This window comes from Hevea brasiliensis, chromosome 14, assembly GCF_030052815.1.
Source record: "Hevea brasiliensis isolate MT/VB/25A 57/8 chromosome 14, ASM3005281v1, whole genome shotgun sequence".
In the NCBI taxonomy this organism is placed as follows: Eukaryota; Viridiplantae; Streptophyta; class Magnoliopsida; order Malpighiales; family Euphorbiaceae; genus Hevea; species Hevea brasiliensis.
This window is the reverse complement of record NC_079506.1, coordinates 19,848,620-19,863,215: the sequence shown is the minus strand read 5'-3', so window position 1 is coordinate 19,863,215 and position 14,596 is coordinate 19,848,620. Positions and strand designations below refer to the sequence as shown.

The following is a 14,596-nucleotide window of genomic DNA, read 5'->3' as shown; positions in this document are numbered from 1 at the left end:
ATGAACCAAAATACTAGTCTATACATGGGCCCTACCAAAATACAAAAGACCAGTGAGGTGACTCTGGACTATAACGGCCCGACCCACTAGTGATATTATCCGCTCTAGGCTAAAGCCCTCACGGTTTTAAAACGCATCACTAGGGGTTACGAACTGCCAACTTATAAACCCAGCATCTCTCCCGTGTTTTGCCGATGTGGGATTTGCTTAGGGTGTTACAATCCACCCCCCTTATGGGACTCAGCTTCCTCGTAGAGGTTTGCCCCACCATCGTTCAAGGTTGCACGCGGAGTAGCTCTGATACCACAAATGTAATGGCCCGGCCCACTAGTGATATTGTCTGCTCTAGGCTGAAGCCCTCACGGTTTTAAAATGCATTACTAGGGGTTACGAATTGCCAACTTATAAACCCAGCATCTCTCTCGTGTTTTGCCAATGTGGGATTTGCCTAGGGTGTTACATGGACAGTGACAAATCTGGTCAGAGCTCTGTCAGTGCACTACTGGTGCTGCTGCTGCGGCTGATGGGACTGATCTCCAGTACCAACGCGATGGAAAACTAACGCGCTAAGCATAACGCTTAGTGGTGTATAATTTATAATAACAATAATTTAACAATTGAAATAATATTTGCAAATCATATTTTTGGGTTTTTTACATTTTTATTACTCTTTGGAAGCAATTAACATTATCAGGATCTTTTATGATTACTTATTGTATTTTAAGTCTTAATTAATTTTTATCAGTGCCCAAGAAACCTATAACAAATTATAAAAGCTGGATGCATCGGTGTATACTAGTTAGATAGCCATATGTCTATCTAGTATATGTCTGTCAGGCACGAGGCTAGCTGTCGGGCATGAGACCCGCTGTTAGGCTTATAAAGCCAGAAATAAACTAGGCACAATGGCCAGTAAGTAGGCATATAGCCTGTAGAAGAATCATACCAGACATATATTGTCAGTTCATGATTTTCTCGGTAGGTAGTACTGCTATCTGTAGTCCCTAATTGGCATACCAATTTATCCAAACTAAATAAATAAGTTTAGGTATACTATAGGCAATTAAACATTTTTAATTATTTTAGTACTATTCACTGTTACTATTTTCTAGTACTGTTCAGTGGTACCATTAATTTCATATTAATAGGACATTAGTCCCAATTTATATATTCATATCATTTTTAATATTTAATTAGCCTTATGAGTATTTTAATCACCATGTATTGCATTTTTCCCACGAACCTTTCTTTAGGTTCATTTTGATGTGTTATCTTTATCTAGGAATTTGACTAGGTTAGGATGTCTATTTGGTCATACTTCCTTCATAACAAATGCTCCTCTATGTTTAAACTTGAATTTCAATTTTTGAATCACTGAATTTAGGATTATAGAACTCAAGTTATGGTCAAAATACCATAACTAGTCCCTTTGCCTCTAAGCTGTCCAGAATTTACAATTCCTGGTTAATAAATTTTGACCAGTCATTTGATCATTTTATGATCATTTTTAGACTTAGGTTCCTTCACAAGATATGTTCCTCTATGTCTTAGGGACTCGTAGGTACAATTTCATAATTTTTCAAGCTTAGTATTGTGAGTTATAGTCAATATATTAACCTAGACTCTTAATCCTATAAAGGCAATAGTCAATCTTCAGGGCAGTATGTTTGTCGCTCTTTTTAGGGTCTTTACACTTAGAATTTGGCAAAGGTGTCCAAATCAATGTTGTAGCCCTAAGTATCATGTTTCCATATCATATTGGCACATCTCAAATGGAATTTCCTAGTGGGAGTTATGGCCAAATGAACACACGGGTATCAAATGGCATTCTGGGTTCAACTTAGCATTTTCCAGATTTCAATTCCTAACTTTGACTAATATTTTCCCTAGGATGCAATGGTTTCTAGGGCTTGGTCAAAACACAAAAATTGTTGTGCTATGTCTTATAAAACTTTTGGCACTAGTTTCACTCAATTTTCAGCTTTGGAGACCAAGTTATGGCATTTTTTCCAAAATGGTCAAGCATACCAAAGGAACAGTATTTTGGATAATTTCTGGGTTGGCAGTTTTAGTGACCCAACTTGTGCTAATAATTTGACTTAGTTAAAGGCAAAACTGGGTCAAGTGGACTTCATGAAAAGTGTAGCCCTATATCTAAGCTTTCCATTGATGTAAATTTTAGGCCATTTAGACCAGTATAGAGAGAGTTAAGACTAAATGAACACGTACTGTTCATTTGGTCATTTTCTGGGTTTCAGTGTTTGGTCATCCAGGTTTGGGCAGAGAACTGGTCATGATTTTGGCAAAATTTGGGCATGGTGTCTCCATGAAAAATGGGCTATTTTGAGTTTATTTTCACCTCCAATTGGTCTCATACCAATTGGAGTCACACATTTTTAGTTATGGGTCAATAAGCCCACTAGACTCATTGAGTCCAAACCTATAGAAATTGAACACTTCCAATATCTCAATTCCTTCAACTTCCTTACTTAAATTTGCATGCAATACACTTCTATAAGCAACAATCTCAACTCAATAGGTCAATTTCAACATTTACGCCAAGTCCTCAAGCATTTACACAAACCCTAGTTTTCAAAGTTTTAAATTTTCACAAACACTACACAATCAAACACCCAAACATTTCAACTCATCACACATTCTCATGGAACCATTTTTCATCACTTAAAAGCAACAAACTTCAAGTTTCATGGCTGTCAAAAATTCAAGGGTTCTTTCCTCTAGATTTTCTTTTTGTTTTAATGATATTTATGCTTGGCTAAACATGCTTTTTATGTTTAATAAAGAGAAGAAAAGGGATTAGTGCACTAACCTTACTTGAGCTTCCCTAACTTCAATTTTCTTACTTCCAATGGGTGTCTATAGCTTCCTTAGGGTGTGGGGGGTACTTTTTATGAAGTGGGCTATGGGTTTTGGAGTGTGGAAGCTTGGGAAATCAAGCTTGGAAGCTTGACAACAATGGAGGAAATGAGGGACCAAGGGTGCTAGCCATGTAGAGGAAGAGAAAGAGAAAGAGTGGAGAAGAAGATGGAGTTTGTAACACCCCTCACGGTTTTAAAACGCGTCACTAGGGGTTACGAACCACCAACTTATAAACCCAGTATCTCTCAAGTGTTTTATCGATGTGGGATTTGCCTAGGGTGTTACAATCCACCCCCCTTATGGGACTCAGCGTCCTCGCTGAGGTTTGCCCCACCATCGCCCAAGGTTGCACGCGGAGCGGCTCTGATACCACAAATGTAATGGCCCGGCCCACTAGTGATATTGTCCGCTCTGGGCCGAAGCCCTCACGGTTTTAAAACGCGTCACTAGGGGTTACGAACCTTCAACTTATAAACCCAGTATCACTCCTGTGTTTTGCCGATGTGGGATTTGCCTAGGGTGTTACAATCCACCCCCCTTATGTGACTCAGTGTCCTCGCTGAGGTTTGCCCCACCATCGTTCAAGGTTGCACGCGAAGCGGCTCTGATACCACAAATGTAATGGCCCAGCCCACTAGTGATATTGTCCGCTCTGGCCGAAGCCCTCACGGTTTTAAAACGCGTCACTAGGGGTTACGAACCACCAACTTATAAACCCAGCATCTCTCCCGTGTTTTGTCGATGTGGGATTTGCCTAGGGTGTTACAGAGTTGGTGGCTTTTGTCTTTTAATGGGTATATATATATATATTCTGTTGTGTACTTTAAATTTTAAATTTCCATAAGCTTTTTTTTTCTTTTTTTTTTCTTTCTTTTCCTTTCTTTTCTTTTCTTTTCTCTTCTCATTTTCCAAATTTAAATTCATAAATTTAATTTATGTTAATTATTTTATTTCCTAATTTTAATTTGACATTTAGGCCAAAATTCACCTCTAAGGGTGAAATGACCAAAATGCCCTTCCTGGTGCTCATCGGGTTATTTTTATTATTTTATACCAATTAATAAATTCTCTAAATTTTATTTTATTTTCTCAAAATTTTTCCTATATTTTTTTAATATTTATTTCATTAATTTATGCCTCCTCACTATAGTTTAAGTGTAGTTTTAGACATCCTCACTGTCCGAACAGACATTAGTCGTCAGAATAGTAAAATGTGTGGACTACCTACGGTGAGGGCATTACAATATGTCTTGCATTGGCACAGAAGGTTACACGGGTCTCCAGGATTTACACGGGTCAAGTTACACACCCTTGTACTTTGTTTCTTCCTCAGTTCTCTGGATTTCTTCTAGTAGAATGTTACACGGGTCCATGGTTGTGCTTACACGACCCGTGTACTTTGTATCAACAACGCTTCTCAATCATTTGACCTTTCCATACTTCCTTCCACACTTCTATGCTTTGGAACTTCACCAAAACCCTAAAAAATATAGAAAGAGTCAGATTAATGCAAATGCTAAAAATTTCTCCATTTAACACAATTATTCCAACAACTCTCTAAACATATGCCTAATAGATAATTATACTTTAATCAACTGAATTAGGCATAAAGATACCCTAGAAACACTAAATGTGATGGAAGTAAAATTAATAAATTATGCACTTATCAGTGTGTGTGTGTGTGTGTGTGTGAGAGAGAGAGAGAGAGACAGAGACAGAGAGAGAGAAGGGGGAAGGGAGAGAGATGGAAATGAGGGATGAAATTGTAAATAATTGTAAAATTAAAAGATAAAATTGTAAATAATTGCAATACCAAAGAATTAAATAGTAAATTATCTTAATATTATGCAAAAATGGATAGAGGGACCTAAATGTACTACAAAAGCAAAATTAAAAGACTAAATAATTTAATTTTTAAAACCCATAAAATCAAAAATGTTATTCATTATAAAATCCAGGACTAAGCAGAAATTTTCTCTTCTTTAATTAATGAGTAGATAAAAATCTTTTTAATTCAATAATGTTAAATATTCATTTATATATAGAATTATATATAATATTTTAAATTTGAGTGAAAATTAAATAAATAAAATAATTTTATTATATATTCGTGCATATATAAATTCTTATCATTGAATTTAATTGATGAAATTTGTATAGTTAATGGGATTAATCGACTTAAATTAAAATAAAAAAGAGGGAAGATAAAAGGATTTTTAGGTATTTCTCAACCTGGCGGAAATGAAGTGTAACGGCCCGGCCCACTAGTGATATTGTCCGCTCTGGGCCGAAGCCCTCATGGTTTTAAAATGCGTCACTAGGGGTTACGAACCATCAACTTATAAACCCAGCATCTCTCCCGTGTTTTGTCGATGTGGGATTTGCCTAGGGTGTTACAATCCACCCCCCTTATAGGACTCAGCGTCCTCGCTGAGGTTTGCCCCACCATCGTTCAAGGTTGCACGCGGAGCGGCTCTGATACCATAAATGTAACGGCCCGGCCCACTAGTGATATTGTCTGCTCTGGGCCGAAGCCCTCACGGTTTTAAAACGCGTCACTAGGAGTTACGAACCATCAACTTATAAACCCAGCATCTCTCCCGTGTTTTGTCGATGTGGGATTTGCCTAGGGTGTTACATGAAGTGTACCTTTATCTTTACTTATCACAGCTTCATGCAAAGCTGTTCTACTGTTGGGACCGGTGTATGCCACTAATGAGGTATTCGATATCTCAACGGCAATGCTTTTGTACTCTAGCAATGCTGCCAAGTAAAGCGGGCTTTCTCCAGCGGCATTAGCTATGTTTGCAAATTCAGGCTTGTCTCTAATCAATATTTCCACCACTTGAGGATGATTATTTCTCACAGCCTCGTGTAAGGCTGTGTCTTCATTTGTGCTTGTCTTCTTCAGCATCTTATCACTTGTTGATGCCTCTGCGCCTCTCTCAAGGTCTTCTCTTTGAGCCTTCTTGATGCTTTGAATAAGAAATTCGACTATGCTTTTGTGCCCGAACCTTGTCGCAATGTGCAGCGGAGTTTCGCCTTTGATGTTGGGCTCAGTTAGCAGTGATGAACATTTGCTGATAATTAGTTCCACAAATTCAATGGATTCTTTCGTTTCATTTTGTACTACTGTGATGTAAACATGCAGAACTGTATTTTTGTTTGGGGTACGCAAAAGATCTAGAGGCTCTGTGTAATCTTTGAGTTTGTCAATTTGGCCTTCAGCTGCAGCATTGTACCATTCAGCATCCATGAAAGTGATGATGTCTTTCTGTTTGGGCTGATCATTGATCTCAGATGTTAATTGGGCTTGAGGCAAAGCTTGGGAATCCGCCATATAGGTGTTATAAATAGCTTGTATGTTAGATTGTATAGAGAGAAAGAATTCTTATATTGTTAAAATATAAAAAAGTGAAGAAATGACAAAAGTGAAATATGTATAGAATTATATATATATATAAATAAATATATATTATTCTATTATGGCACTTGGCACATATATGTGTGAAATAAAATAATTATCTTACTGTAATTTTCATAAATAAATTACGAACAGATGTGTTTATTAATAAGTAAATATGTCTATTAATAAATAGACATATCAATTCTATACAAACAGTCATAACTGTTTGTATAAGTGTCTGTTAATAAATAGATATATCTATTCTATACAAACAGTCACAACTATTTGTTAATAAACAAATATGTCTTTTACACAAACAGTTGTATCTATTAGAGATAGATAGATGTGTCTATCTAGAAAAGGTGCCATAACTTTTCATTCTTTATAAATATGGATGAGTTTTCAATCCAAAAACATACTGTTTCTACTTCTTCTTCTTTTCTTCTAATCTCTCTAAATTCGGTTCGTATAAAGAGTTCTTAAGGGAAATCTTCAGGAGTTGCTGTATGCAGATTTCAAACTTTGTTGTATCCTGGAGGTATATTGTCATAACCTTACAGCAATCTAGTAAGGGCAATTAATACCTTAAAGATAGTGATTCATCATGCCTCAAAGCCTATTCTACACCCACTGCCTCAATAATTTTAAGGTATTAATCGCAATGGAGTCTAAGGCTGTTTCCGTGATGAATCAAGAGTTCGTGAAACTTGATCGTTTTAAGGAACAAATTATGTTGACTAAGAAGGTGAAAGCATATTAGAAAAAGAAGATAAATTGCCATGTAGAGGTCATATTCTCAACAACTCATCAGATAGGCTATAAGATTTGTTTACCTCTGTCAAGTCTCCAAAGGAAATCTGAAATTCGTTAGAATTCGAATACAATTAAAAAAAAAAGGTATGGATAAATTTCTCATTATGAAATATTTTGAATTCTAAATACTTAACAATATGCCTGTTATGGATAAGTCCATGAGTTGCATATCTTTGTTTCAAAGTTTAAGAATTTGAAAATAGTAGTTCCTAAATCACTACAATTAGGAGGAATAATAGCACATCATACTTCTAGTTTGAATGATTATAGAAAGAAATTATTGTATGCCACATATGACTTTTCTCTTAAACAAATTCAGAAACACTAATACATTAAAAGTTTTTTATGTGATAATTTGTCTTTATGTTGATGACATACTTTTAATTAGAAGAAATATAAGGTTATATTATGATACTAAAGCTCATGGTGAATGTGTTAAAGAAGGTAATAAGATTTATGTGCATAAGTCAAAAAACACTTTTATATGCATAAATCCTAATTCATATTGATTGTGTCTATCACTAACTAGGTGGGGATATTGTTAAAAATATTAGTGATAATAAAATTTATCTCATTTTGAAAGAGTTATGTCTGTTCATTAAAAGGCATCAAAATGAACTATTTATTACCAGTAGTTATATTTGTTTTAAAAGGTGTAAATGAGCAAATATAATTGTTCTAAGAGATACAAAGTGAATGGTTGTATCTGTTCTAAGAGGTATAAGTGAATAGTTATATATGTTCTAAGAGGTATAAGTGAACAATTGTATATGTTCTAAGAGGTATAAGTGAACAGATGTAATTTTTCTAAGAGATATAAAGTGAACGGTTATATCTGTTGTAAAAGGCATAAGTGAACAAATATAATTATTCTAAGAGATACAAAGTGAATAGTTGTGATAAGTGCATAATTTATTAATTTTACTCCCATCACATTTTGTGTGTTTTTATGTGTAATTCAGTTGGTTAAAATATATTTATTATTTAGACATATTTTTAGATAGTTGTGGAATAATTGTGTTAAATGGAGAAATTTTCAGCATTTGACCTTTGTTGTATTTTTCAGATGTTTCTAAAGTTGTGGGTCTCCAAATTGAGTGCTGTTTAATCCATTGAAAGGCCCAATTGAACCTTAAGAGCCACCTCTACAACTTCTATGAAGGGCTAGATGAGAGATGAGGCCATTTTAATTGTCAAATATGGTAATGAAGTCATCACAATGGGCTGGACCATTTGACTGAACCAGTCCCAGTTTTTGGGCCATAGCTTGGGCTGTAGACGTCGAATTTGGGTCCATGAGTGTAACACCCTAGGCAAATCCCACATCGACAAAACACGGGAGAGATGCTGGGTTTATAAGTTGATGGTTCGTAACCCCTAGTGACGCGTTTTAAAACCGTGAGGGCTTCGGCCCAGAGCGGACAATATCACTAGTGGGCTGAGCCGTTACATTTGTGGTATCAGAGCCGCTCCGTGTGCAAACTTGAATGATGGTGGGGCAAACCTCAGCGAGGACGCTGAGTCCCATAAGGGGGGTGGATTGTAACACCCTAGGCAAATCCCACATCGACAAAACACGGGAGAGATGCTGGGTTTATAAGTTGGTGGTTCGTAATCCCTAGTGACTCATTTTAAAACCGTGAGGGCTTCGGCCCAGAGCGGAAAATATCACTAGTGGGCCGAGCCGTTACATTTGTGGTATCAGAGCCACTCCGCGTGCAACCTTGAACGATGGTGGGGTAAACCTCAGCGAGGACGCTGAGTCCCATAAGTGGGGTGGATTGTAACACCCTAGGCAAATCCCACATCGACAAAACACGAGAGAGATGCTGGGTTTATAAGTTGGTGGTTCATAATCCCTAGTGACGCGTTTTCAAACAGTGAGGGCTTCGGCCCAGAGTGGACAATATCACTAATGGGCCCGGCCATTACATTTGTGGTATCAGAACCGCTTCGCTTGCAACCTTGAACGATGGTGGGAAAAACCTCAGCGAGGACGCTGAGTCCCATAAGGGGGGTGGATCAAATGTAATGGCCTGGCCCACTAGTGATATTGTCCGCTCTGGGCCGAAGCCCTCACGGTTTTAAAACGCGTCAATAGGGGTTACGAACTGTCAACTTATGAACCCAGCATCTCTCCCGTGTTTTGTTGATGTGGGATTTGCCTAAGGTGTTACAATCCACCCCCCTTATGGGACTCAGCGTCCTCGCTGAGGTTTGCCCCACCATCGCTCAAGGTTGCACGCGGAGCGGCTCTGATACCACAAATGTAACGGTTCGGCCCACTAGTGATATTGTCCACTTTGGGCCGAAGCCCTCACAGTTTTAAAACGCGTCACTAGGGGTTACGAACCACCAACTTATAAACCCAGCATCTCTCCCGTGTTTTGTCGATGTGGGATTTGCCTAGGGTGTTACAATCCACCCCCCTTATGGGACTCAGCGTCCTCGCTGAGGTTTGCCCCACCATCGCTCAAGGTTGCACGCGGAGCGGCTCTGATACTAATTGTAACGATCGGGCTCCAACTACTAGAGGAATTGTCCGCTTTGGCCATAAGCCTAACAGTTTTGTCCCATAGGTGGAATGGAGAACTTCCTAGGAGGTCACCCATCCCAGGATTTCTCTCAAGCGAGCACGCTTAACCCTGGAGTTCTTCCAACTCTCCAGGCCATTCCACCAAAAGGCGCCTCTAGTGATTAGTTCTCCCATTTTATATATCATTACTTTTTGAACCCAAGACCATCTCCGTGCTTTGCCGATGTGGGATTTGCCTAAGGGACCTTTCTCCCCCCCTTTCGGGACTCAGCGTCCTCGCTGAGGTTTACTCCACCATCGCCCAAGAGGACACGCGAGCGGCTCTGATACCACAAATGTAATGGCCCGGCCCACTTGTAATATTGTCCGCTCTGGGCCGAAGCCCTCACGGTTTTAAAACGCGTCAATAAGGGTTACGAACTGTCAACTTATGAACCCAACATCTCTCCCGTGTTTTGTCGATGTGGGATTTGCCTAAGGTGTTACAATCCACCCCCCTTATGGGACTCAGCGTCCTCGCTGAGGTTTGCCCCACCATCGCTCAAGGTTGTACGCAGAGCGGCTCTGATACCACAAATGTAACGGCTCGGCCCACTAGTGATATTGTCCGCTCTGGGCCGAAGCCCTCACGGTTTTAAAACGCGTCACTAGGGGTTACGAACCACCAACTTATAAACCCAACATCTCTCCCGTGTTTTATCGATGTGGGATTTGCCTAGGGTGTTACAATCCACCCCCCTTATGGGACTCAGCGTCCTCGCTGAGGTTTGCCCCACCATCGCTCAAGGTTGCACGCGAAGCGGCTCTGATACCACAAATGTAATGGCCCGGCCCACTAGTAATATTGTCCGCTCTGGGCCGAAGCCCTCACAGTTTTAAAACGCGTCAATAGGGGTTACGAACTGTCAACTTATGAACCTAGCATCTCTCCCGTATTTTGTCAATGTGGGATTTGCCTAAGGTGTTAAAAAGCTAAGAAATAGGGCTACAACTTTCCTGAAGAGGGCAGAGGCAGATTCGGAAAGAAAGTAGCTAAAAATCTGCCTTGATTCCAGAAACATGAATGTAAGCTGAAAATCTGCATATTGAATTTCAAAACCTTTCCTAGTTTGGTTTGGTTCCTATCTTTGGGATTAGGTTTTTTTAGTATAAATATGTCTTTGGGCAACAGCTAAGAGCATCTCAATTCAGACTTTCGTTCTCCATTTACATTCTAGATTTCTTCTTTATTTCTTCTTTAATTTTCTGTAAGCCATGAGCATGAGTGGCTAAGTTTTTAATTCAATTCAAGGGATTCAAGTTCTTATGTGTGATTTGTGAGATCAGGTTCTTAATTTAATTTATGTCTTTTTGAATATCTATTGTTTTCTGATTTAATTATTTTTGATCTGTTGAATGATTTACTAAAAAAGCCTATAAGTTAATTATTTGGTTTGATCAATTGCTAGTTCATCTTCATAATCCGTAATTGTTGTGTAAGATTGAACATGAGTAGCAATTAGATTTTATTGATTATGATCACAGTTTTCGATAATAACCTAAGAAAATAATAGGGTGGATTAAATGATTTATGCTTCATAAATCGTTGTTCAGCTTAAATACTTTCTTTTCTTAATGCAGTTATTAATTTGATGAGGATTGCTTAATACCAACTTAGTTAATAATTAGAGTCAATAAGAGTGCTGGGCTCGAATTGATGAATACAGGGAAGTCAGGGGTTTACGTCGCTGTTTGGTAAATCTACGTTAAGTATTCAATAAGAGATAATTGTATTTCTTTTGTCTATGATCAAATCAATGCATTGGAATGCGAATTACCTTAGACTGAAGTTTGTTTAAATTGAGATTTTCATGTTTAGTTCTTGAATTTCTTATTTCTTCTGATTTTGTGTTACAAAACCCCCCCAATCTTTGTTTCTTTCATTTTTCATTACACACAACTGCACGAAAATTAATAATTTAGTCTCTAGGGTTAGACCTGGATTTACCACTTGCTACAGAAAATATTTCATTACTGGTAATTTCAGTTAATTTAATTTCTGGTGGATTCGACACCCACCAAGAATTTTGACACCTTTGCCGGGGACTAAAATTTATTGAATTTCGTGTTTTCTGTGTTAGAATATTCTGTTATTAATTTTGTTTATGAGTTGTTGCTATTTTCAGGTTTTGAAAAAAAAAATTACGGTATTACTGTTCGGTGTTACTGTTCATTAAGAATTTTAGTTGAATTTGGGGGGTGGCCCATACCTATTTTGAAGGAAACGACGCTTTGATCAAAACCAATGAATCATTAAGATTCCTTGGCCCCACCCTCTTGAGGCCAAATTCGATTGTTTTCTAGGGTTTTGAAGCATTTTTTTCTGTTTTTACTTTGATTTCTTTTTGTTTATGACAAGAATTTCTCAATTTGGTGAGTTGATCTTTGATCCAGAAGTAGAAAAAATAGCTAAACGGTTGAGAAAATTGGCTAAGCAAGCCAAGCAGATTCCGAGTACATCTGAAGGAGTCCAATCTCCAAAGGAGCTAAGTTCGGATTCGGATTCGGATTCGGATTTAGAGTCAAGTTTCGAAAACGAGACAATGGCTGCTGCTAGGACTTTGAAAGAGTTAGCTGCTCCTAATCTAAACCATCAGCCTTTGTGTATTCAATACCCTGCTTTAAATGTTGCTTTTGAGTTAAAATTTGGACTAATCCATTTGTTGCCTAAATTTCATGGTCTTGCAGGTGAGGATCCACATAAGCATCTAAAGGAATTTCATGTTGTGTGTTCCAGCATGAAACCTCAAGGAGTTTCAGAGGATCAGATCAAGCTTCAACCTTTTCCCTTCTCACTGGAGGGCACAGCTAAGGATTGGTTGTATTACCTTCCTTTTAGATCTATCAACTCATGGAATGGAATGAAGCAGATATTTTTGGAGAAGTATTTTCCTGCTTCCCGTGCTGCCAACATAAGAAAAGAAATTTATGGCATCCGGCAGTACAATGGAGAGAGTTTGTATGAGTACTGGGAACAATTTAAGAAACTGTGTGTAAGCTGTCCCCATCATCAAATAAGTGAGTAACTATTAATTCAGTATTTCTATGAGGGACTTCTACCAATGGACTGCAGTATGATAGATGCTGCTAGTGGAGGAGCTTTGGTTGACAAGACACCAGAAGAGGCAAGGAGGCTGATTGCTAGCATGGCAGCAAACTCTCAGCAGTTTGGAATGAGAATGGATCACACACCCATGAAGGTTAATGAGGTAAGTACATCTAACCTTGAGAAACAAATTTCTGATTTAATTTCTTTGGTGAGGCAATTGGCTGTAGGGAAAATGCAAACTGTTAAGGTATGTGGGATTTGTTCGGGTTCGAGTCATACTACTGACATGTGTCCTGCATTACAAGAGGATGAATCAATGTAACATGCTAATGCAGTAGGACATTATGGACAGCCACAATGCAGGTATGATCCCTATTCGAATACTTATAATCCAGGATGGCGAGATCATCACAATTTGAGTTATGGGAATCAACTGGTGCAAAACCAATACCAGCAGCAAAGACCACAAGTGAACCAACCACTTCCGCCTCCCTCAAATCAAGGTATGTCACTTGATGAAATTGTTAAGGCTTTGGCTAACAATACACAACAGTTTCAACAGGAGACCAGAAATAACATTCAAAACATAGAGAGGCAGATTGGTCAGTTAGCCTCATCTGTGAGTAAGCTGGAAGCTCAAGGTTCTGAAAAGCTTCCATCACAAACAGTCATGAATCCTAGAGAAAATGCAAGTGCGATACTGTTGCGGAGTGGGAAAGAAGTTGATAATCAGACTCAACATGAGCCAATAAAAAAGAAAAAGCAAGGAGCAAAAGAGTATGAAGTTGCTGAAGTTGAGGTAAATACTGAACCTAACTTGAATAAGGTTAATAATTTTGTTCTTGCTCCACTCCCATGTAGGTTGGCTAAAAATAAGAAAGAAGAACAAGAGAAAGAAATTTTAGAGACTTTCAGGAAGGTAGAGGTCAATATACCTTTACTTGATGCGATCAAACAAGTTCCCAGGTATGCTAAATTCCTTAAAGAATTATGTACTACAAAGCGTAAGTTGAGAAATAATGAGAAGATCAGTGTGAGAGAAAATGTGTCGGCATTAATTCAGCAAAAATTACCCTCTAAGTGTAAGGATCCAGGTTCATTTTCTATTCCCTGCAGAATAAGTGATTCTAAATTTGAATATGCAATGGCAGATTTAGGAGCATCTATTAATGTTATGTCAAATTCAATTTTTCAAACTTTAAATTTGGATCCTTTGAAAGAAACCAGTGTCATTATTCAATTAGCTGATCGTTCTAATGCTTACCCATTGGGAGTAGTTGAGGATGTGTTGGTCTAGGTTAAAGGATTGATTTTTCCTGCAGATTTTTACATTCTAGATATGAAGGATGATAGTGCTCTCTCATCAAATTCAGCTTTGATTTTGTTTGGAAGACCTTTCCTAAAAACTACCAAGACAAAAATAGATGTGGATGAGGGTACCTAACTATGGAGTTTGATGGAGAGACTATCAAATTTAATATCTTTGATGTCATGAAGTATTCTGCTGATGATCATTCTGTCTTTTCTATTAATGTTGTTGATACATTTGTGCAGGATGTTTTTGAGGATGAGTTAGAAAGAAAATCACATTTGCATGAATTAAAGGAAATTTTCCTTAAGGCTTTTGAAAATTCTAGGATCTATAAAGAAAAGACAAAAGCATTCCATGATAAACTAAGGAAGCAGTTTGTGATTGGGCAAAAAGTTTTATTGTATAATTCCATATTGAAGCTGATGCTTGGCAAGTTGCGTTCTCATTGGATTGGACCCTTTGTTGTTACTAATGTGATTCCTTATGGTGCAGTTGAAATTCAAAGTTTAGGAACTAACAAAGGATTCAAAGTCAACGGTCATAAACTCAAGCCATTTTATG

At 37.9% G+C, this 14,596-nt stretch overlaps 1 protein-coding gene and 1 non-coding gene across 2 annotated transcripts; both read right to left on the bottom strand.

Annotated features, from left to right (window-relative positions):
- Positions 1 to 5,506: 5,506 nt before the first annotated feature.
- Positions 5,507 to 6,220, bottom strand: LOC131172864 (uncharacterized). Its single transcript, XM_058134399.1, has one exon. It carries the CDS (start codon positions 6,218 to 6,220, stop codon positions 5,507 to 5,509), a length of 714 nt encoding a protein of 237 aa, XP_057990382.1.
- Positions 6,221 to 12,583: 6,363 nt separating this feature from the next.
- On the bottom strand, positions 12,584 to 12,690 carry LOC131173622 (small nucleolar RNA R71). The gene has a single exon (XR_009143935.1). It is a non-coding gene; the product is annotated as a small nucleolar RNA R71 (small nucleolar RNA).
- Between the last annotated feature and the right edge of the window lie 1,906 nt (positions 12,691 to 14,596).